Source organism: Gallus gallus, chromosome 3, assembly GCF_016699485.2.
Source record: "Gallus gallus isolate bGalGal1 chromosome 3, bGalGal1.mat.broiler.GRCg7b, whole genome shotgun sequence".
Lineage (NCBI taxonomy): Eukaryota > Metazoa > Chordata > Aves > Galliformes > Phasianidae > Gallus > Gallus gallus.
In genome coordinates, this window is record NC_052534.1 from 8,272,120 (window position 1) to 8,295,084 (window position 22,965).

Sequence of the window (22,965 nt, forward strand, 5' to 3'; positions counted from 1 at the left end):
GTTGCTGCTCTGCCCACCCTTGAGTGGGCAGGGAGGGCAGGCATGGGCTCACCCTGCAGAGAGGGCGTCCTCTTGGCATCATCTACAGGAAAAATAAAATTAAAAAAACCAAAAAAGCACGAAAAATGACCCTCTGCCACAGCCCACTGGGTCATGTCACCCAGCCTCAAACCTTCTGGCAGACAGCACCCATAGCAGTAGCCAGCAGGCTCCTCCAAGCATCTCCGCACGCTGGTGATATGTACCGCAGTGTATAAAATGTATATCTCCTCATAATTAGGAGTGTTCGGGGTGGTGACTCAGACATTCCAGTCAGCTTTTTTCTCATCGTCGGTGTGTGAACTGTAACTTTAGTCATTTTTTCCAGTGACTTTGGACTTTAAAAACAGTAATTAGCCAAGTTAGCTTGTTATCAGCTCCTGCCAGTAACCCATCCTTGCCACGGTCCTTCACTCTGTTTTCAAGGCTGACATTTGTCTGGAGGAGTGAGGCAGCTGAGCAAGGAAAATGAGCCCGAAACCTGCAAACACTTCCATGCATCCTCATGTTAAGAATTCAAATAGTTTCACTGAAGTAGCTCCAGGCTGGGTCTTTATATAGCATAGTAAATAGCAGGCAAGACATGAAATAAAACTTTAGAGGCATCATTTTCTCACTTCTCTTTCTATTAATGGCTACGCAGGCATCAACTTACACAAAGTGCAAATACCATCCTTGCTAATGATGCTTCTCCTACTGTGTTTTCACAGTGCCTTTCATCTGCTCTGCTCATAGAGCATTTCACTGCGCATAGATCAGCACGTACTGCTGCATCTGCAGCTGGCTGCAAAGCAAGTGGCAATCTGTTACTCACCGCCGCTCATGGGTCTTTATCCTACAAAATGCTTCAAGAGGTGTTACAGAGCCTGCATTCAGGGAGGAAACAGGGGAAACCGCTGTTTCCTTTGCCATGCTGATGGTCCCCATGTATTCTTCCCCGGTGGGACATCTGCTACCAATGGTTGCAAGGTTCTGGCAAAGGAGAAATCACAGAAGGATTCAGATGCAGCCAGCCTGCACAGGTGAACCATCACTGACAGCATCTGGTCATTGCTGGATTGTATGGGAACAGAAAAATGCTCAAGAGAAATACTCAAGCCAACCACATTTTCATGAGAGAAATTAGAGTGGAAAGAGCAACTCTTCCTGAATCATACAAGGCATGAATTCCTGGTAAGCAGACAGTGTTTGTCTGTCGTTTGTTGTGATGCACACAGAAAGACAACGGTGTGGTCAAAGGCACGTCCATAGCCAGAGGTTTCCCTGGAAGGGAACCCGTGTGTGGAAGCATGGAAGCAGCCAGAATCAGGCTGTCCAGCAGTGCCAAAGCCAAAAGACAGGAAAAGTCCATTGCTGAAATCACAGAATGGCTTGGAAGGGACTTCAAGGATCATCAGGTTCCAACTCCCCTGCCACAGGCAGGGTTGCCATCTGCTAGATCAAGTACTAAGCTCAAGTCTAGCATTCAGCATGGGGTTAAGTCTCTCTAAAGTCCATGGGATCTACTGCAGATTTCAGTATGAGCGTGCTCTTACCGTCTTCTTTCCGCATTCTTACCATGTTCCTCTCACTCTTCCCAGTCCCTGTTTTGCTTATTGTTCTCCCTGTTTCATCTTATTTCACACTCTATTGGTTTGTGTGGGTTTGTTTTTTTGTAGGTTTTTTTTTTTTTTTGGTGGTGATCAAGGAACGTGAAGTTTAAGTGGCCAAACTCAACACGCTGTGCGTACATGAACATCTTCATGCTACAGAAACAGAGGCCTCGACGCATGAAGGCACAAATCCTGTAAGGCAAGAGCACAAGGGAAATGAGGGGTGAGGTTCAGCTTCAGTTACCTGAGAGCCAGGCATGCAAACCACCTGGTTATCTAAATCTCTTTATTTAGAGCCGGAGGACCTCCAAGAAGTCATTCTTTCCAGATAGGCTGTTAACATGAATCATCTTCTGGAGATGTTTACCTCCTCTGTGGAGTACAGGAAGAGACGAAACAATTATCTCGGGCTAGACTCTCAGGCTTTAATTAAGATGAAGGCAGCTGTGCGTGGTGAGCCCAGTGCCAGGACATGAGGTGCTGTTGGTGCTTGCAGCTGGGAGCTTTTCTCCGTCCTCCCATGCAAAACTCAAAGAAAGTATCTCTCCACGGTGACTCTTGATATTTTTTTCTTACCAAGCGTCCTCAAACTTGACAGCTCTTTCACCCAAGCAGACAAGGGTTTGCTGGGAGAGAAAGGTACAGAAATCTTCCAGAAAGCACTGACCACTCACTTCTGTTAAACGTTATATTCCACAGGAGATGTGGCCAAAAATATTTTGCAGAGGTCAGTAGAAGTTAGAGAGATTTCGGTGTTCAGATGAAACAAGGTAGAGATCACAGAGGAATCCTTCACCCCTGCAGCAGCAGCAGCAGCAGACACTACAGGGAGAAACCAGGGATGACACTGCTGGCAGTGTGCACTGGGAGAACGTGGTCTTCCCAAAATACATGGGGCAGTACAGAAAGGCCATGGGAAGGGCCATGACACCCTGCGTGTGCTCAGTGGCACACAGCAAGGCTGTCTGCACCCCAGAAAAACACCTGCAAGCCCTGGCCTTCGCTGCAAACAGATACCCAGAGCAGGCCCCTGCTGGGAACTGATATCTTAGTGCTGCACATTTTGGCAAACCCCGCTTTAGCTCAGCTGAATGTCCCACAGGGAGACAGGTCGCAAGATTAAAAAACACAAAGCTCCCTTGTCTTGGCGCACAGGATCATAATCCCGGAGCAGATCAGCCTGGCGAGGCAGACAGACCCCAGCAAACCCCTTACTCCCACCTGTAGAGTGGGTTTGTGCACAAAAAAACCTTCTCCGGCACCTGCTGCAACCCCCACACCTCACCCCTCCTGCAAAGGTGTCAAAGGTAATGCTGGAGCATTAAGGGATTAAAACAATTGCTTAGAAGGCAGTGTGGATGGTGACAAGCTTCTCAGGCATGGGAGGAGGGAAGAGGGGGGCTGAGTGGCAAATCCTGTGAGCACACTGCTCTCTGCGTGCTGCAAAGGGTTTTCCCACACAAGGTTGTTTGCAAGGGTGTTTACTGTTTGCAAGTGCTGCAGCTTCCACGGATGCCTGGCTCCAGCCTGCCCATCCCCACACCACAGGACACTGAGAGGGCACCATCCCATCCCCAAGCAGGCGCTGTTTGGAAGGGGTCCGTCATCACCCCACAGGCAGCACGCACAGCAGAGCCGCCAGCCACAGCACCAGCAGCCACCCCCATGGAAAAGAGTCATCAAACACAGTGCAGGAAGGCCTACGCTTGGCAAATATTTGTCGAGCTGATTGCAGCCCGCCTGGCTCAGGCTGCTGGATGCAGACAACCTGTGGGGAAGATTTTCAAACACCTGAAATTCCTCCACCCTCTTTTCTTCCATGAGCACAGCTTGCAGCCAACTCCGCCTTTGCATAACTGAGAGCATCGGCCTGTGGAGCCTGCAGGAGCAGCAGCTTGCAGCAAAGCCATGGGTCTGGCCGTGCAGCTCCCAGCAAACCCAGCAGCCACGCAGAAACCCAGAGCATGGGATGTCTGGGAAAGCCGTGCTTGCTGCAGGGAGTGCTGTGGGAAATACCTGCCCACCGAGCTCACTGGCTGCAGAAAAAAAGAAGGAAGTGTTGAAAATAAAAGCAAGGCTGCTGTGATATTTTCATGCGTGGCTTCTGACATCCTCTCCCTCTTGCACACTTGACTTCCTTGCTTATTTTTATCAGATGAAGCTGATGGTCGCTGCTACAGTAACAGTGTGGTTACAGTGCTGGCAGTGAACAAGTGCTCAGTGCATGCTTCCTTTGTGGCTTTCCCTCCCCGCTCAGTGCTCCCACCCCTCAAGACTCTCAAAATAGAGTGTTTGACATTGTCGTGCCTCACTTGTGACTGCAGCCTGCTGTGACAGCCGGGCTCCACATCCCAGCTCCCGCTCGCCCTGCTTGGGTACCCTGGGCTGGGTGTGTAGCAGAGGTCTGTGGGCCCAAGTGTGAGGCTGGAGGGTTGCGTTAACGTGGAAAAAGTGACCCTTGTGGGGATGACAGCGTGGGCTGTTTAGGTAAAAAGCTCTTTACTGGCAGAATAAAGGCTGATTTAATATGACAAAAAGTACGTCTCTGTAGATTCATTGTCAGGACTGGCTCTCAGGCCACACCAGGCCCTCTCCTGCCGGTGCAGCGGTGTTGGGCCTGAAACCGCGTTCCTCCCCTGACTACAAACAGTGCTCACAAGCTTTCATTTTTTGTTATGACCACCTCACAAGTCCCGGCCAGGCACCAGCGCAGCCACCACGCTACGTTTAGCCTTCAGATGAGATTTTGCTCCCATTCTGGTGACGGGAAGAGCCAGCCTGGCTGGCACCCTCTGGGAGGGCCCAGGGAGCAACCATAGGGATTAAACTCCTTGCCCTCAGCTTCTGCGAACTTCACACAGCGGCCTGAATGGGAAGGAAAAGGCCTCGGCCATCCTTACTTGGCTATGGGATGGTGACACTGGTTCTCCCACTCACAGAGGCAAAGAGGAACATGGTTACAGCAAAGCAGGACCTTCAGTAAGGAGGTCTTACTGCAGTCATTACCCTCCACATGCCCTGGTGACAGCATATTATCTTTGTTGCAGAGCAGTAATTTCACCTACCTGCACCCAGGTACCAAAAGTTCTCCTACTCAGTGTGTCTCAGGTGAGTACATGTTCCAATAAAGCCAAAGAGGTGGATACACACCAAAAATAGCAAGTGTTTGGGAGAGGGAACAGACTGAGCTAAGCAGGACAGCAGTGCACAACTTGCTGTATCACCACTTGCAATTGTAGGGCAAAGTTGTGTGGAGAACAAACACATTAAGTTTAAATGACACCCAAACATATTGCTTTTGGTGGGAGGGATGAGGGTAAGAACAGAAATCAATTGCTATATATGCAAAGAAAAGTCCTTGCACCACCCACAATGGTGCCCTCAAGGTGACTCAGGGCCACCCATTGCATCACCAAATAATTTTAATTTGGCGATGCAAGTTCCAGTTTGCCCATAACAGATGGATCCAAGGACCAAGGAAGACAGAGACATCTGGATCTGGTCCTGGGCTCCATAAGGCCCTGCATGAGAAGGGTTGAACCAGCTGACCTCCTGAAGTCCCTTCTCACCTCAACCATTCTGTGAATTAGAAGTCTGAGACCAGTACCTCATCCTGGAAGTGCTGCAGCTTCTTCTACATAAAGAAAAGGACCCTATACCCATGGAAAAGAAACCAAGGCACCTTAACTAGAGGCTGATTCAGGAACAGGAGATTCAAGCTCCACCCACACTGCATTTCTTTTCTATAGCATAAAATATCCACAAGGGTTGAGTAGAATACAATTAATCTTTGAACTGTGGGGTTCATATTGAACATGCTTTCAGTTCAGGAATTAAATCCAAGGGCCATTAGTATATTTTAACCATCCATCTCATTTACAAAGCCAAGATCAGAGCCTGTTACTTGCTGAATTACAGGAGCTTTTCTCCGTGCATCTGAAAGATATGAACGTTCCATGGCATTTGCTTATCATCTCGTTTTAGGGGAAGAGATAACCCCATTAAGTATACAGTGTGAATTAATGAATCCTACTGTGGTCAGATTGCTACACCAAACAGGTTCAGAGCCACGCTCAAATGCAGTTTCTTCTAGATCTTCCTCTGACAGCACTGCAAACTGAAGCATACAACTACAGGTACACTGCAAAGCATAACTGGCTGCTCCAGAGCTGCCCTCTAGACCCAAAATGGCCAAAGCAGACAACATACATAGGTTGGCTGAAGCCCTGACAGCATGCAGGGCAAGACATCTTCATACTTGTTGCTCAGGGGAGGTAAGATGCACAGGTACCATACTACTACTAAGCACAATTAGAATAGCTGCAGCTCTTCATTATTGTGGCTTCATGCTCTGCAGGGTTAAGTCAGGACATTAGATATGAATTCTAGATTTATAACCTTTGTAAGATATGAAGTCATAAAGATAACTAAAATGAAATTCTGGGACAGAAAAACTGAACATTTCTTTGCAGCAGCCCTTCACACAGCAATAAGCAACTGTAGGAAGATGGAAGGCAAAGATGCTGCCCCACACTCTCCAAGTTGATTTGGGTTCACGATCTCATAGGGCATGCTCTGAGGTGAGCACAGGTACCTCCAGGTTCAAAGGATAGCCTCAACCTGACAGGCATGATACTTCAGGGTATCTATGTTCACCTTACAAATCAGCACACCTCATAGCAGAAACAAGGGCTGGTCATTACCTGGGAAGTCGACCATCCAAACCCATCCATTAGTAAGAACGAAGCCAGTATGTTTGGAAAGCATTTTCAAACTTTATTTACAACTGTCACAGTGACAAAAATGTAGTTTGAAAAAAATGCTAGCTTCTCCCTGAGGCTCAAAAAGAATTACAGAAATATAGAATGTATATCCTACAACAGGAGTAGTTTTACTGGAGTGCTTTGTTCTTTAGATGCATTCAACAAATAGAAATATACACGATACTTCCACAAAAGGATGCAGACAGAAATACACAAGTCTTTAGGGCAGACAGCAGGTCTCGAGTCCATGGATTGCCATCTCATTGCTGCCAGATGATAGTATCTTTGTTATACAGCTTTGACTTGGTGGCACAGACTGAGAGTAACACTTAGAAATAGGACAGTTGGCTGGTATACAGGTGTATAAGCTCATTCAGGTAAGACAGCAAGGTTAGAACAAGTGTTACAGATACAACAGCTGAATCCATCAGAGAAAGCGGTATCACTACATGATGACCATTTGGTGATAGACCATCCACCCAGACAGGCAGGGAGAATATAAGCAGGCCGGCAAGCCTAGAGACCAGCTGCAGTGTGGGAACACTGAATCTCTCCTGCTTTGCACAAGCTCATCTCCGAACTCCTATCTGCCTGAAACAGCTATGTAGAGCTGAAAAGTTATTGCCATTATGTTTAAAACACAAGCAAGACAAGACTAAAATGATCCTGCTAATATGTTAAAAGCAGTTCCCGACCCCTGCCAGCGTTCAACTACTCATGAGGTATTAAAAATACAAATACACATGTTCAAATAGATTTTAAAAATGGAACCTGTTACAAGCAAAGGAGGGTGGCATTGGGATTATTATGAAAGTTTGGTTAAGGCCTTGACATTTCTTTTACTCTTCTGTGACCCCGGATTTGGTTTAGGTAGTAACTGTTCTCATCCTATTCCAAGAGCAACTGGCTCCCTGAGCTGGCCCACAAAGCCACAAAGAGCATCACCTTCCAGGAAAATGGTGAGTTACCCCACATGGCAGCAGACTGCCCTCCTCCCCAAACAGAGACAGACCGCTCCCCACTGGAGCAGGATATGGTGTGGTGAGAAGGACCCAAACACAGACTTCACAGAACAGTCTGTGCTCCATTAAACACCCATGAAGAGCTATCTCATCCTTGCCACAAAACAGATGCCTTGTCTCAGGATGCTCAGGCTAACACTCCGCAGAGAGCTCCCCTCCACCTCCTCACTGATAATCCACACTGTCCGGTGTTGAGTCTTTGTATTACTTCCAGTCTGACCGCGATCCCCTTCTGCAGGTGCCTGCAGGAGCAGCCAAGCCCGTCTCCAACCCTCGCAAGCCCACTGACCAGCAAGTTGAGATATGAAACCCTACAGCCTCAAAGACATAGAGGCAAGCAGGTGCAATCCTCACCCTTCAGCTTTGGGCACCGGAACAAGACGAGACCAACCACAGTAGCCTTGGCAAATAGGAGAGAAAAATCCACGTGTTCAAATCTACATTAGTTCATGCTGCAAACAGATGTCTCTACATCAAATTTGTACTACCTCAAGCTAACCGCCTGCAAGATCAACTAGGGCCTTGCAGCAGTAGAGATGACAAGCAGCAGCCTAACATTACCCTGCAAATACAGCTGTTCAGCATTGAAAGGTCTAAAGGCAAACAGAGGGTGAAAAGACAGCTTTTGGAAAGTGACTGGTACAGGCTCAAGAGCGAGAGCAAGAAGCCCACTACTCCTAAGGATGCTCACTGGACCCTAGGAGGTGCTGAACTGGGGAAAGCTACAGGTCCCTCAGCGTTAGAGCATTTCGTGATGCTTTGCTACAGACCCTTCCACCTCCAGACACAGAAAATGGAAGCTTTAGGAAAAGCAAATCTGAGATGACTGCTCTGTTCTCAGGCTTCTGGTCAGAGGCAGCTCCCAGCTGAACTCTGCTCTGCTTGGCTTCCCTCTGCACTCCCCATCCCCACGTTCCCCCCTCCAGCATCCCTCAGGTGGTCACCCTCCGCCACGTGCTTGGAACATCACTGCTGCCTCCACCTCAGAAGAATACAGATAGTGATCTCGAGAACAGCAAACATTTCTCTGCGTTACTTCCTTCCTTCCTCAGAAGGTCTGGTGACACCAAGGGCTTCAGTTCTCAATACAGAGAATACGAAAAAACTAAAATCTTGCAGGTGCAAAGTTGAACTTGTCTTTTCTCTTTAAAAAGACTTTCAAAAAAAGTGTGGCTCTTCCTTCAGAAGGGTGCAGTCCCTTGCCTTTCCTCAGATGCCATTTATTGCTCCTTGTTGTCCTCCTTTGCATCTTCACAGCTTTCCTCCTCTTCCTCCTCCTGGACGAGGAACTCCTCAGGCGGCCATCTCAGCTCCCCGCTCTCCACATCACCCTCCGTGGGCTCCACCACGATGGAGGGCAGGCGGTCCTTCAGCTTGCAGTAACAGTCAAAGTCAGAGGGATCAGGGAAAATCTGAAAGAGCCAAGAAACAGCCTGTGAGAGGAGCTGCTCTCAAGCAGCCTTAGCTAACATCCAACTCTCAAAACCTGGTTTTCAGGGTGGACTGGTCTGGACACAGAGTACACAACCGGGTTATGGGGGAAAAACCTCTCCACTTCTTAGTAATCTCTGAGAGCTTGAAATCAGCGCAGCCCAAGAGGCTTTCAAAGCATACACATTTGCTTGGATAAGGCTCATCAAATAGGCACCTGCTTTTGGATATTTACCCAAAAGCCCCACCCCCCTCCCACCACAGCTTTTGCATGAATGCTCATGAGTTTGCAAACTGAGCTATCTCGATCTGCAAATCTGATCTTGTTTCCTGCTGCCAGTCAAGCTACACAAGCTACGCTTGTGCTCCAGGCACCGCTGCCAGAAGGGGAAGGAGGCACAAGGCAGCACAGCACCAGAGCAGTCCTCACCCTCACAGCAAGGGTCCTAGGCAGCAGAAACAGTCTGCATGAGAAGTTGAGCTGCATTCCGGCAGTGCTGTGTGCTACAGCTGCTATCCATCAGCAGTGAAGTTCAGCAAGAAGATGGTCTGGGGAACTGTTAGAGACTGAATCAAGGGTCGAAAATGGGTCCACATTTCTTAGGGCTGGAGGTACCTATGGCATAGCTAAGAATTATGCATCCCAGCACAAAGCACAAGGACCTCCTTATCCCCAACCCCACAAAATGCAAAGCAATACCTCACCCCACCCCCACATAGCAGCAGCACCAGGGCCCATACCCACAGGTAGCGCCATTGGGCTACAGGCTTTGATCCTTCCAGAAATTAATGCAAAAATATAGGTACAGGAAAAGCTGCATTCAGCCCTGCTGGGATGTTAACAGTGGGACTGCATAACTAAATGGCAGAGTGAACAGAACAGGAATGCCCTGCTAGGGGAACAGCTACAAGCCCCACCTCATCCTGAGAAAAACTGTTCAGTGACAGGAACCAGTTCCCATATCAGATCCCCCAAGTTGGTATCCAGAAGATGAAGCAGCTCTGTCTATTTCAGAACATTTTATCTGCATATCCATTTTCCATCAGGGTTGCATTAAAACAGCCTGAAGAGGCTTAACACCAAACGCTTTTCCCTGGAAGTGCAGATGCCATAAGGAGCCACGTACTAGACTTTCTCTGAACACCATCTGAATTCATCCAAGCCACACAAGCATCCTTGCAGAAAGCAGCACAGCAAACCTCACATTGGAGCACTGCACTCGGATGCTCGTTTGGGAGCAAGAATTCATCTCTTCCGATCTTTGTGGTTCCAGCTCCAAAGCAGGCTCCTGGCTCAGAAGCCTTGAGCACGAAGCACCACGCTCCTCACGCCAACCATGCAGGTATCCCACCACCCTGGGAAAGCCTTACCCAAACCCCCACTCCATCAACTCGTTCTTCAGCCCAGCAGCCATTAACCACACTGATACCTCTTGCCAATACCCAGTTTTCTTGTACTTAGCTACATTTCTCCCTTGAACTCAAAAGCTTTGTAGGAACCAGGTTACCAACTTGAAAAAGCCAGGCTGCTGCTTAATGCAGTCAGGCAGGGTAACTTTGGGAGCAGATGCTCAAGAAAGTGACTCAATGCACAAGTTCCCCTTGCACAGTACCACTCTCAGGATAAGCAAGACCAGAACCTCTTCTTGGAGCTTTATGGCTTTCCAGCCAAACAAAGGCAGTTTCAGACACCCAGCACACTACTGGAAGTACAGTCAACAGCTCTAAAGCATCAACTTGAAATCTCAACTCAGGACAGGGAAAAAAAAAGTACGCTTGACATTACATTGTTTAGAAGGTTGCAATGGAAAAAGAAGTGTGGTTTAAGAGGTTATATAAGCTGATAGTGTCATGAAAATAGTCTCCTGTGCAAGAAAAATAGCAGTCTAATAATTAAACTAACCTTTGGCTGCTATCATTTTAAGCACATCGGGTCAAATTGGAGCAATTTCTTTGCCAACAGTCTGACAGGTTTTTCTTTCCAGAAGCAAAGCAGCCATTTCCTTCTAAAAAGATCCCTGCAACGTGGTGTGCAGCTCTTTTAATAAAAACCCGGCACAGTCTATCTCAGATAGCTGCAGGACAGACCAAACCCAAGAAGGTCAAGATTTTTTCCACTAAGTCATGTCTTTTCATCGTAGAGGCAGCACGAAGCGAGATGTCGCAACTACATTTTCAAGGGGTGTGGACCATCAATGGAAAAATTATACAAAGGCAAATTTCCTAGCATGTGACAAAGCAGGGCAGCGCTGCCGGCCAAGTGCAGGGACCGAAGGGAAGTGGTTTGCAGATTAAGACTTCGTTTGCACATCCAGGGAAATGGGATGGAAAAGTCTCCTGGGTCACCCCCAAAATAAGCTGAGTTGCCAGGCTCTTTTCACAGTGATTAGCAAGCAGCAGCCTTCCGCCAGTCCACGCCAGCAGTGCCATGCTGCATGTCACTCCCATGAGCAGAATCCGCTCCCTCTCCAGGTTTAGACAATGGGAAGAGAAACTTCTGGAAAAACTTGCCATAAGCTCCCCCCAGGAGTGCAGCAGGATCAGATCCAACCTGCCAGCTCTGCACCTCTCACACAGCAGCCAAGACAGCCCAGCTGTGGAAACCTGCCTACCAGCTTCTCCTCTTGCATTACCCAGCTCACTCGCATGGAAAGTCGACTCTGCATCTCCCCAGCACATAACACAACCTCTCTTGTACTTATCAGAGTGAGCCTACTGCTCACCTATCTGTCCCCAAATGACAGCCACCGACCAGCTGTTTGGGAAGGCCAGCCAAAAGCAAGTTCAGAAGTAACTCGAAGATAGCTCCCTCCCTTCCTCACCCCCTAATACAGCACGATGGGCTGCAATGCTTGCAGGTTCGCCCAGCTCTGTGGCATGTCACGGCTCCCAGCCCGTGGCAAGAGGTATCTGACAACTTTACAGCATAAGCAGCAATACGCACTCATGCTCTGCTCAACACTGCTTCTCCTTTGCAGCAGCAAGACTGGTTTTCATGGGCCTCCCTGGATGATGTTCTGGGAACTCCTATCCTCCAATACAGTAAGAGCAGTGAAAAGCAGTACTTGAAACGAAAGCTTGAAATGATCTGCAGAAAGTCATGTTTGCCTCCGTTTCAGATGATCCGGCTCTGCTATCCTCAAATGAAGTCTTGGCAACAAGAATGGAAAGTTCCCTCGGCCCTGGGGAGGCTCACAGCCTCTCCGAGCATTCGCAGGGAGAGAAACACCAAAAGCAGGAGAGACGTCAGACAGCTAAGGAGATTAGTTCAGCTACCGTAATCCAAGGGACATCCAAAACAACACCCACCTGCGCCCTCCGTTCCACGCCGAGAGTTGAAGTGCCCGTCTCCCCTCCCGTAGAGGCTGGAAGCTATTTCAGTTATATTGCAGGGAAACTAAGGTAAGAAGATCTTTCCAGATTATGTTACTGTTTGGGGGGAAAGTTTTACCTCATTGTGGTATTACTAATACAAGACACAAAGGTCTGGGCTGAGATGCCATACCACTTCAGGGACAGGATATACCCTGAGCCACACACACACCACCTCCCTTCCCAGGACTAAAATGAGAGTTTTAGACCTCTCCAGCAGTATCAGGTTAAAATCCTGGGTTCTGATCTGAAATATAAGTTCTTGTAACGAAACGCTGCTGTCGCTAAGAAGCACGGCAAGCTCCTTCCAGGAAGCGTTTAAATCATCTCGGTGCCTTCTGCAGAGGAATTTTCCAGCTACAAGAAGCAGCGCTGCTAAGTTTCACTCATACAGTAGTCATGACTTGAAACTGAGCTCCATCTAGTTATGCACACAGCGTGACTCAGGTTTATGAACTATGACAACTCCTCAGTCGCAAGCACGTCTTGGGGGACGGAGGCAGGGAAACTTCAGCAGCATAACATCGTAACGATTTTCCATCAGACTAATGAGACATCAAGTAGAGAGGAAAAAAGCACGCGCTGAGATGTTACCATGAGCTGTTTGTCCTCAGTTTGAATTTCAGCAGAGCGCTTCTCGCACAGAATAGCTGGGAAGGTATTAGTTTGAGCTCTGCTCTTTCCACACGCTGCTTATGTCTTCAGTAAAGGTCCAAGACCCTGGAATAAGCATTAGCCCAACCTGCAGTAATTGAGCTAGCTGATCTTGTTCAGCTTCCACATAGCGTGGTTACCAGACAGGTAAAGTTATCCTAGACTCAGTCATACTGAATTCCACAGCCCAGACTCAAGGCCTCCCAGCAGTGGTGAGCACCAGCTCCCATACAGGACTTCTCCCAGAGAAACCAAGGTGTAGGAGTGCCTCACAAGCAAACAAGATGAATCTCAGCCTCCATCCCTCACCACCAGACCCCAGCTCAGCCCCGGGCCCCAAACCCACTGCACTACAGCTTTCTGTCGCCCCAGCTGTTTGGGAAGTGGAGTGCTGACAGGGTGCCCCACGCTGATGCAGCTCAGCCTCTCAGCACTGCAGCTCCTCAGGGGCTGGCAAAGAAGTTGCACTTGCTGACGCCAATTCCCCCAACAGTACTGATGTCCCAGGCCTTTGCCATGAACACCGGATGGGGCAGTAAGCCTATTCACCTAGATTCAGTCAGTCTGACGTCATTCGCAGCTAACTGTAGCTGTGATTAACCCAGACAGATCCCGGAGTGATGCGATCATGACTTAAAGAGCTCAGGCTCCCCATGACAACCAAACCCCAGCCGGTGGCATGAGGCAAGCTCAGCCTCTTCATGCCAGTCTCCCAGAAGGCAGCCCAAGGCCCAACAGGACCAGCCAGTCAGGCTGCTGCAAAGCAGCACGCTCAGCTTCGGACACAGTATTCACCCTCAAGATCCACCTCAAGAAACAAGGCAGGATCTGCATCGCTGTTTTGACAGTGTCAAGTCAGCCTTCAATCGGGCAGCAACACCCATGCTGCTGCGAGATGGCATTAGAGGACAAGCTGGCATAGTGCTGAGCAGGCTTTCCAGAGAACAGGTCTACCTGGTGCTGGAACTGCAAGCAGCACATCAACTCCAAGGGGCAGGGAAAAGGCCTGGCTCTGCAGGGACCGCCAGGCAGAGGGGCACAGAGCCCTCCATAGGCACATCTGCTTGGAGCAGGGGCATATTCTGCATTTCAACGAGTTTTTTTTTTTGTTGAGCAGTCCCATGGGAATTATGGGATATCTATTAAAGATCCAGAAATAGCTCTCCACTGCAGGCACAAGACCCAGCATGACATCACCTCCTCAGCTGCATCTTCTGTTTTGTCTGTGCCTCCCTGCTCCGAGACTCACATCCAGATTTCACCATTCACTTCCACCACCTTCAGTAGGCTCAGAGCAGCTTTACTTCCCAGATGCAGGAATATAAACTGCTCTGTACTAAAAGGCTTTGAAGTTAGCACATCAGCTCGCAAGCATTTGGCATGCTAACTGGAAAAAGGTATCTATGCCGAGAAAGCACATTGTGCAAATGAAACCACATACAAATTACTGAGCCTACACAGACAACTCAGTTATCACGGTATGAGACTGCTGCAGCTCGGGTTTTCACATCACTGCAGCCATGTCCACCCTAAAGAACACCAGGAAGCATCGCTGGGGGATGCACACCTCCTGGGGACATATAAACACCTCTGGAGTGTGAGCAGAGGCAAGGAGGGGGCAGAAAGAAAGCTGACAAGCCATAAGTTCCACCAGAAGGGAAGCAGGGAGACAGGCAGGAGCCCCATTGTTCAGTGAGCATCATGGGGTGAAGGAACCAAACTGCTAAGAGTTTACACACTGGTTTCCTCAGCTTACTTCCAAGGCTTTACTAGGAAAACAAAAGTACTATAAAACAGTAGTTGATGAGTTAGGTCACAGATCCTTCTCTGCACAGCCCTAAGGGCAGCATGCACGCTGAACCCCAGCTCCACGTCATCCCTGCAGCAGAACAAACCCAGGTTCTACTACACGAGAAGCTTTGGAAACCAAAAGCTCGCCTCTCATAGCTCTGGATCCACTGTTTCGCTTCCTGTAGCCAGGAGTGGTCACGCTCACTGCGAGCGCGCTGCTCTGCAGGTGGGTGAGGGAAGATGCTGCAGCTTAGCTCAAGCCTCAGTGCCACAGCAGTCATGCTCTGTTAGCTCTGTCTGGTTTTAAGTTATTGCACTACAGCCCTCAGCCCAGCATACCACTCCCCACGTACCAAACGCTCTCCATCAGCAGGATGAAGCAAGAAGTGCCAAAGCCCAAGACAGAACAGGGCTCGTGATACTATTTGCATTTGATTCCTCCTCGCTACTTTAACTTCAGTTTTCAGCCGCTTAAGGATGATTCCCACTTCTCACTCAGCACAGAGACATTTTCAGCCACGCAGTCAAGAGGAAGAAGGTTGCAACCTACTCTCAATCTCCTTTGCACTAACCTGATTTAGAGGCAGACCTCATCCCCAGCCCACACACCGCCCAGCAGCATCTGCACTCTCGATACCCCAGGCCTTTCTGCCACCGGTTCAGCTTACAACAAAGCCAAAGGCAAGCAGGCAGTTAGCAGCTCCAGATGTGACACTGCACACAGTGTCCTGTTTAAGACACTTGTTTGAACATCTGGCAAAGACCAGTGCAATAGCTGCAACTTTCACAGCCGTTCCCGCTGCTGTACGCATTCTCTATAGCGGAGAAAAGCAAGGCCATATGCTTTCCACTAACTCAAGCACTAAAACAGAACAGCTATTTCCACATACAGGCAACAAACCAAATTACTTGCACTGTTCAGATAGAGAATTCTGACCAAAAAAAGCAATGCAGCCCCATTTCCCCCCCACACACACACCCCCTGCAGCTTTGGCTTCTGCCTGAGCCGTGGCCCAAAGTTCAGTTGATTTCACGCCTCAGAGCACTGTTACAGCCTCACAGCTCATTTTTCACACATCAATATGCAAGGGTACAACAGCACACCTAATCTGAATGCCCACATAGAGCAAGTGCCTCTGCGTAGGCTGTGTCATGTCTGCAAAGGAAAGACTCCGCACTGCAATGTGCCACGAAGAGTCACCCTACGCAGAGTTACACAAGTCCTGTGCAGGTACAGCTCCTGCGTTGAGCCTCATCAACAAGTCTCCTGCCAGAGTGGGGAAACCCAGATCTAATAGGCAAAGATACACAACCCACCCTGCTTTGACTAATTGGAAGTACTGAGGCTGAAGGATAAAGGCTGGAGTTTGAGACCACCCCTTCACCTCGGCGAGTGACTAAGAGGTTAAAAGCTAATTACATGATTCACCAGTCACCGAATGGATGCAGCTCATGCCTTCAGGTACTGTGCTTGCATGCACACCTCAAGGCTCGTTGGCTCTGTGTCCTGCCTCTTACAACAGACTTAACCCTTTCAAACAGGGGGAAAACCAAGGAAGATTTAAGTGCCGTACAAACGAGTCCCTTCTGCTGCAGGCAAATCATTTGCAAGCCGTGGCCACGGAGACTCCAGCAGCCTCTCAGCCTAGTGTTTGATACGGCCCCTTCCTTAGGGCATCTCCTCTCCTACTGAGCCCCTGTGCACACCCAACAAGCCAGGTTCAGGCACTTCAGAAACAAAGCACTCTGCTAATCTGAGCGGATAACTAAGCGATATTTCAGACAAATTGTTCCAGCCCAGCAAGCACTGCAGCTCACCGAGCAGCCCTTACCGCAGGACGTGCTATTACGTTTCCCAGAGCAAACCCACGGCCCAGCCCAGGCGGCTCCGCGGAGGACCGAGCGCTCACCTGATACGAGAGCCCATCTTTACGGGGGCTGAGTCCGATCTCATCCATAGCCGGGGTGCTCATCATCACTTCGGTCATCTCGGCTGATCTCAGGTAATCAGGGCTGGAAACAAAGGACAGCATTCAGACCACCTCAGGGCTCCGGAAGGTCCGAGCGAGGTTTAAGCGGCATCAGAGCGGTCCTCGAGCCGAGGCCGGCAGCAACCTCCGGCTGTTCCCTCCCTCCCTGCCCCCACCCCGACCCCCCGCGTAGGACACGGAGCAATGGGGCTCAGCGCCTCCGCGCCCCTCGAAACGGGCATCAGGCAGCGCCCACTCACCAGGGCAGGGGACAAAGCACAGACATGAAGTCCCGGCGGAGGCTGCCCACGCCCTCGGGGTGGCGGCAGGGCACCGAGGCACACGACGCTGCCGGAGGACGGGAGCCGAGCTCCGTGCGGGACCACCGAGCAACGCCACGCCGCACCACCGCCTCCCTCTGAATCCCGGCGGCAGCGCCGCGCCGCCTTAAATAGCCGAGTGGGCGTGGCCTCCTCGGTGCCCGCCCCTCCGCATGACGTCAGCATTTTCATGAATGGCTTCGGCGCGCCACTCTCGGGGCAGAGCGCGGCGGGGGGAGGGGCGTGGCCGCGGAGGCGCCCCGCCCCGTCTCGAGAGCGCGTGGCGGTGGCGCGCTCAGTGCCGCTGCTCGGCGCGCCGTAGCGCCGTGCGTGTGCCACGCGCGGGGTGTGCGCCCCTGCGGCGCCTTCACGTGCGCGGCGTGCGGTGACTTCGTGCGTGTGCCACGCGCGGGATGCGTGTGCCGTCGGCCGCAGCGCCTGCGAGCCGCGAGGCTCACGCGTTGCCTTCGGTTCTGCTCCTGCAGCCCTGAAGGCTGCGCGGAACGCGTGTGCACGCGGGCATAGGTGTGCGTGTTTCCTCCGGCCGGATATCGTAAGCTTCTTAGTGTCATGTTATATAACGATGGCGCGTGTGGGTGTTTGACAGCAGGCAACTCCTTCCCTGTGCCAGATTACTGCCAGTCCCAGGGAGCTGACCCGGCGCATGGGAGCTCAGGTGGGTACGGGTGAGCCCTGCGGGTCCCTCTCGCTGCTCTGCTGATGGGCTCTCTCCTAAGCACCATTCTGAAGCTGAACAATTGACGTCCTTCAGCAGGAAGCCACTGTGAGCCTCATCCGCATCATTAGCTGTAGGCGCGTTAATTGTCCTCGTGGAGAAGGGCTGAAGCCCGAGAAGTGGGATCTGCCCTGGCTGAGGTGTGCAGCGGCAGCACTGCAGCTCTGCCCCGCTTTTAAGGAAGCCTCAGGGGAAGTGTCTGTGTATCCCAGTGATGCGGGGTCCTCTATGAGGCGGGAGGAGCTCCCAATGCAGGGAAGCTGTGTAGCACGGCTGCACCCCGTGCTTGCTTACCTTGCCCAAAAAGGTAGGAAAAGAGCCAATTCTGGCCTTTTGTTTTCAGCCACTTCTAGGAAATGGAGCCCAGCAGCACCTGGTTTCTACTCTTTTTCTCCACCCCCAATATGCTCACCAGATCCCTGTTTCACTGCCGTGCGTTTCTGCACCAAGCACTTGGGACCTGCTTGCAACGTAACAGTGTTCGTTACATTTACACTCATTTGCATGAAGGTGGACAGCTCTGGGGTCGATGGCACGGTAGCTGTGAAGTCCACGGCATCTCTGACATCCCAGACCCCCCACATCCACACACACTGCAGTACCCATCTGGCCAAGGGACAGGCGAGGCTGCTCAAGCGGCCATCACTGGTGACCCGCAGTGTCACCTCCAGTGTCACAGGAGCTCACAGCCCCCCGCCCCCCCCAAGTCCTGCAGGGAAAGTTTCCTAGCGAATAAAACAAACTCTCCCCACTTGGAATTGAAAAACAAAACCGTGGAGACATTGGAACATATGAACTGCACGCTGCCCCACCTGGCACCGACCCCTTCCTCCTGCCACTTGCTGAAGGGCATGCCCTGTTTATTATGGAAGGCTGTTGCTCCTTCCTTGCAACCATCTTCTGCACACAGTGTTGCCTTCTGCAGTGTCTTCTGGCCCGTGCTTGAAAGAAAAAAGCAGTCCTGTGAGACCAGTGGGGAGCAGTGGGCCCGGAGGGGCTGGTGGGTGAGTGGTCCCGTGTGCCAGAGCCCTTAGGCTTGTCCTGACCAATAGGTGCATGCTGAAGGGCTTTGCTGGTTTGGGACCTTTGCTGGCCCAGCTGTGGTGAGTGAGCAGAGGAGAGCAGAAGGGAGGATGGGATGGAGGACACAGACGCACCACTGGTTCAAGAACCCAGAAGTAGCCGTGCAATGAGCCCATTTTCCACCCGACTTTCCTTTCTTTTCTTCGCTGTTGTTAATGATGATGCGTCACACGGACACCCCGTCCCTGCTGGCCAGTGTTTCACCCAGCACCCTGGGGTTGGATGCACTCAAATGTGTGCTGATCAGGGCAGGATCAGGCCTGAAAGCAGGGCTTGGTGCTCAGCGAGCCCTCACTTGGCTCATATATGTGTCCTGCTAGCACCTCCTTCTGGTGCCTACTGCAAGAGGCATCATCTGTTCTGCTGAACCTGGCACTGCTCACACCCAGCACAGTATTTCCGTGTCACGCACACAGATGATATGTCTAAAAAGCCGTTTCACTGCAGCACTTGGCCTTCTGAACCTGCAGGGCTTGCCTTGTGCTCACACCAGCCACCAGTGCTGAGGAACACGAAGAGATGGGCTGCCCTCCCCTGCCCAACACAGCCCCAGCAAAGAGGCAGCAGACGCGCAGCAAGGCCGGCATGCAGTGGGAACACAGAAGGGCAAATTAGGAACAAAGCGTGTCTGCGTTGATATTTATATTCTGTCAGCGTAAATGAAATGCGTTTTGGCCGGAATCGGTGTGTGGAAAATATCTTCATTTGAAAAATGGAATCCTTTACTGAATCACTGCCCTCCCCCTTTTCGTTGCACTCAGGTTTTATTTATTAACGGATGTGTTTCATTACCAACGCGTCCCAGCGGGGCTTGGCTCCCTGCTTGCAGGCAGGTGAGGCCCCGTGAGGAGGGCTGGTGCTGCAGGCCTGGTGGCATGTCACCTCACATGGCAGCAGGGCCTGAGAGACATCTGCGTGCCCCAGGGGAAGGAGGCAGGGCCTGAACCGAGTGTTGGGATGGCACCAAAACGGGAGCTGAGGGGAGATGTATTGCTCCTATGAGGAGCCTTGTTTCTTGTTCTTCTTTCTGCGTGGAGAGGAGACTCAGTGCAAGTCCCCGTGGCCGTGGTGTGCCCGGATTCAGGGAGCTGCTCCCAAGCTGCAGCATTGCCCATCGCCCTGCTTTGAACGTGCACGTGTGCAAGAGGTGGCACGTTCCCCGTGTGCAGCGCTCCATCCCAGGTCCAATGCAAGTCTCTCACTGATGCCATTAAGTCAAGCCATGACGCTCAGCAATGACCTTACGTCTGACCTACATCTGTCAAGGAGCAAGAAGTAATCCCGTGAAATCCTCAGCTTCCTACTTATGCACCGAGGCCAGTTATCCTGGGCCTTCTGCCCCGAGAGCCTTCTAAGGCAGATCAATGCACTGTCTGCTTCTTGAGGGACGCCAGGAATGAGGAGCCCAAGTGTTTGTGCTCTGCAGCCTCTAAGGATGCTCTTTCCTCTCTTTAGGCTTGAACTGACCCCAGGGGGAGATGATGCTGGTGTGAAGGACACTGGCACAGCCCGGCCCAGGGTGGATGTATGTAAATCTGTATCTTCGTGTACAGAACAAAGTTCTGCCATGCAAAAGCAGTGAGAAGAAGAGCAGATTTCTCTACGGAGAAATCCCCTGTGTTATTTTAGTGGAGAAGACTCCCACTGAGTGCTTGGTGCCAGCAGGTTCGTGGGTGGGCAGGAGTTTCCCCAGACAGAGCCTCAGCCAGCACCAGCTTTGTCTTGCAGTCGGGGTGTTTCTGCAATACCGAGAGCTACTGCCGTGGCTCCCTTCCCTGCCTAAAGCAAGCACCCTGCTGCTGAGGACATCAATTACAAACACAGTCTCAAGCAATGCTATGACAGGTGGCACTCGTCCTGCTGAGCACCCCTCACAGCACTCTGTGCCCCCTCCACAGGCACTGCCAATGCCACGATGCACAGCTGTTTCTGCAGGGGATTTGCCCATCAGCTTGTGCCAGCCTGTAGCAGCTTAATGGGCGCAGGTAAGGGCAGGGACTGCTTTCTCCTCTGGAAATTAAAGGTCTCGTCACCACGGGACACAGCGGTGCTAAGTGGGTTCAACAAGCTGAGCCAACAGGTTCAGGAGGGTCAATATCTATGGTGACGTGGACTTGGCCAGGAATGATTTCTTTTCTGGTAGTCCCAGCTAGTGGACCACCACCAATACCAGCATCTCACTTGGCATGAGGGTGCAGCAGAGCCACACAAGCCTTGCTGTGGGCTGCTCGATAGAAAAGCGATCACTCACGCTCCATCTAAAGTTCTGTGATTGAATCCTGGGGGACCGACAAGGGGAGATCCAAAATAAACAACATCTGTGCATTCACAAATAGGAAATGGAGTTGCTTTCGTGTCCTGAGCCTGTTGATTAACTAGTGCTATTGTTTGGCTCGGCCCTCGCTGCCTCGTAACTTGGAAGGAGGGTAACTAAAAGGGATCGTTTGGTTACACTCCCTAAATCTGAGTATCTTTAAATAGTGCATGAGTTTGCAGTTTGGCTACAGAGGACTGATGGGAAAAGGTAGCAGAAGAGTGCAGATGGCTATCAGAAGGGAACCTGTGTTTAGTCTGCTTGTGCCAGATGGGAATGGAAAGTTCGCTCCCTTGCCAAGTGCTTCAAAGAGGAAATAGGATGCGATTTTGTGCCTCCCACTCCTTTCTCTCCCCTGAAACCAGCACGCTGCTCTACTTCCACTTGGTGTGAAGAGTAAAAAATGCAGCTTGGACCACTTCAAGCCTCGGAGATGGCTAGAGAAAGATCGCATTCCTTTTAGTGCATGCGTTGTGTAGAGATGGACGGAAGAACGGTATATTTTTACACTCAACCGATCCGGCACTACGCAGCACCCGTCTTCCAGTCTCTCATATTACTCAGCACAACAGAAATGAAGCTGCATAGTTCCTAAGCTGCAGAGATGTCCTGCTCTGTCTCTGGCCTGCAGGAGATGGACCTCTGGCACAGCCAGACTCATGTCAAATGACACCTTGGCTGAGGAACCCACCTGTGAGACAAACCACAGTCTCTCTCCTCAAACTCCTGTGATTTCTCATAGAGCTCTGTCCTTGTGGAGGAGGTGGAGACTGAGATAATAATGGGATGGGGGCTCAACAGGTGGTTTTAGGACTTGCTGGGGCTGACCCCAAGCCTGTCCCACTAGGATGGGCCTTGCAGCAACCTCAGTAATACAGTGCATCGGTAAACACTCGGGTTAACTTCAGAAACAGCTCGTGGTACTGAATGCCATGGATCACCACTAAGAGCTTTGGGCAGAAGGGACCTCTGGAGATCTCCTGTGCAGCTCATGCTCAGAGCAGGCTGACCTGCCAAGCAGGTGCAGTTGCAGAGGGCTGGTAGAGCTGAGTTCTGAACCCCTCAGCCTCCCCCAGCACCTATTCCACTGCCTCACCGCATGCAAAGTGAATACTTTTCTTTCTGTCTAACCAGAATTTCCATCCTGTATCTCCCGCCTGTTGCCTATTGGCCTCTTGATATGTACCTGAAAGAAGAGCGTGGTTCCATCTCTTCACCGAGCCTCCACTTTAGGTGGTGGATGATGGGAGTTAGATCCCCTCCTTTACCTTTTCTCTTCCAAACAGAGCAGACCAACCTCCAAGTAACTTTAAAGAATGTCCTTGCTGGTTAAGAAGAGCTCTTGAGAGCTGTTTGCCAAGCCCAAGCAGAAATGCAGAGAGTGGCAGCATCACTGCTGGATACAGCTGGGCATGGGCTGAAGAGCAGGGTGGGATGCAGGGTGGGATTCAGCCTTGGCAGTCTCACTGATGCAGAGACTTCACCCAAACCAGCTTGCAGAGCTGTGACCTGTGCTGCATGTCCTGTGGTCACCTGCCAGCCCACATTACCGGAGCTGTCAGCCCTCTGCAACATGAGTGTGGGGTCACAGGGGCTTAGGCTCAGCAGCCCCCCCTCCACCCCCCGTTTTTCAGCCACTTCACAAGCTGGAAGAGAACAGCCCTTCCCAGCTCCCCATGACAGTCAGGATGATCAGGTCCCAGTAAAAAGCATCTCCCAGTGTGACTTGCTGTGGGCTTTGGAAGGAGATCAAAAGCACGGCAGCAGCGGCACCGAAGTGTTTTGCGTACAGTGACACTCATTTTCCACGTTTCTCATCTCCCAACAGCAATGGGGCAGTGCCATCAGCTGGTGGTGTGTTTAGTGGTCGCACTGCGA

General features: G+C 50.9%; 2 protein-coding genes across 2 annotated transcripts in view; both read right to left on the bottom strand.

Annotated features, from left to right (window-relative positions):
• The window catches only part of LCLAT1 (lysocardiolipin acyltransferase 1), a 176,031-nt gene extending 168,330 nt beyond the window's left edge, over positions 1 to 7,701 (bottom strand). Inside the window, exon 1 of the mRNA XM_046938748.1 lies at positions 854 to 7,701. The gene's annotated coding sequence lies outside the window, so the exon portion shown is untranslated. The remainder of the gene's footprint in view (positions 1 to 853) is intronic.
• Positions 6,387 to 17,061, bottom strand: LBH (limb bud and heart development). The gene is made up of 3 exons (NM_001031038.2): positions 16,895 to 17,061; positions 16,575 to 16,677; positions 6,387 to 8,828 (listed from the first exon to the last, which is right to left on the bottom strand). Exons 1-3 carry the CDS (start codon positions 16,918 to 16,920, stop codon positions 8,637 to 8,639), a joined length of 321 nt encoding a protein of 106 aa, NP_001026209.2. The 5' UTR covers positions 16,921 to 17,061; the 3' UTR covers positions 6,387 to 8,636.
• Between the last annotated feature and the right edge of the window lie 5,904 nt (positions 17,062 to 22,965).

What these genes read in the sequence shown, in the direction of transcription:
- LBH (NM_001031038.2), bottom strand. Translation starts at nt 16,920, where the DNA reads ATGTCTGTGCTTTGTCCCCTGCCCTG. An exon ending in GTGCTTTGTCCCCTGCCCTG is followed by an intron (nt 16,678 to 16,894) that starts GTGAGTGGGCGC and finishes CTTTGTTTCCAG; the next exon opens with CCCTGATTACCTGAGATCAG. An exon ending in AAGATGGGCTCTCGTATCAG is followed by an intron (nt 8,829 to 16,574) that starts GTGAGCGCTCGG and finishes TGGCTCTTTCAG; the next exon opens with ATTTTCCCTGATCCCTCTGA.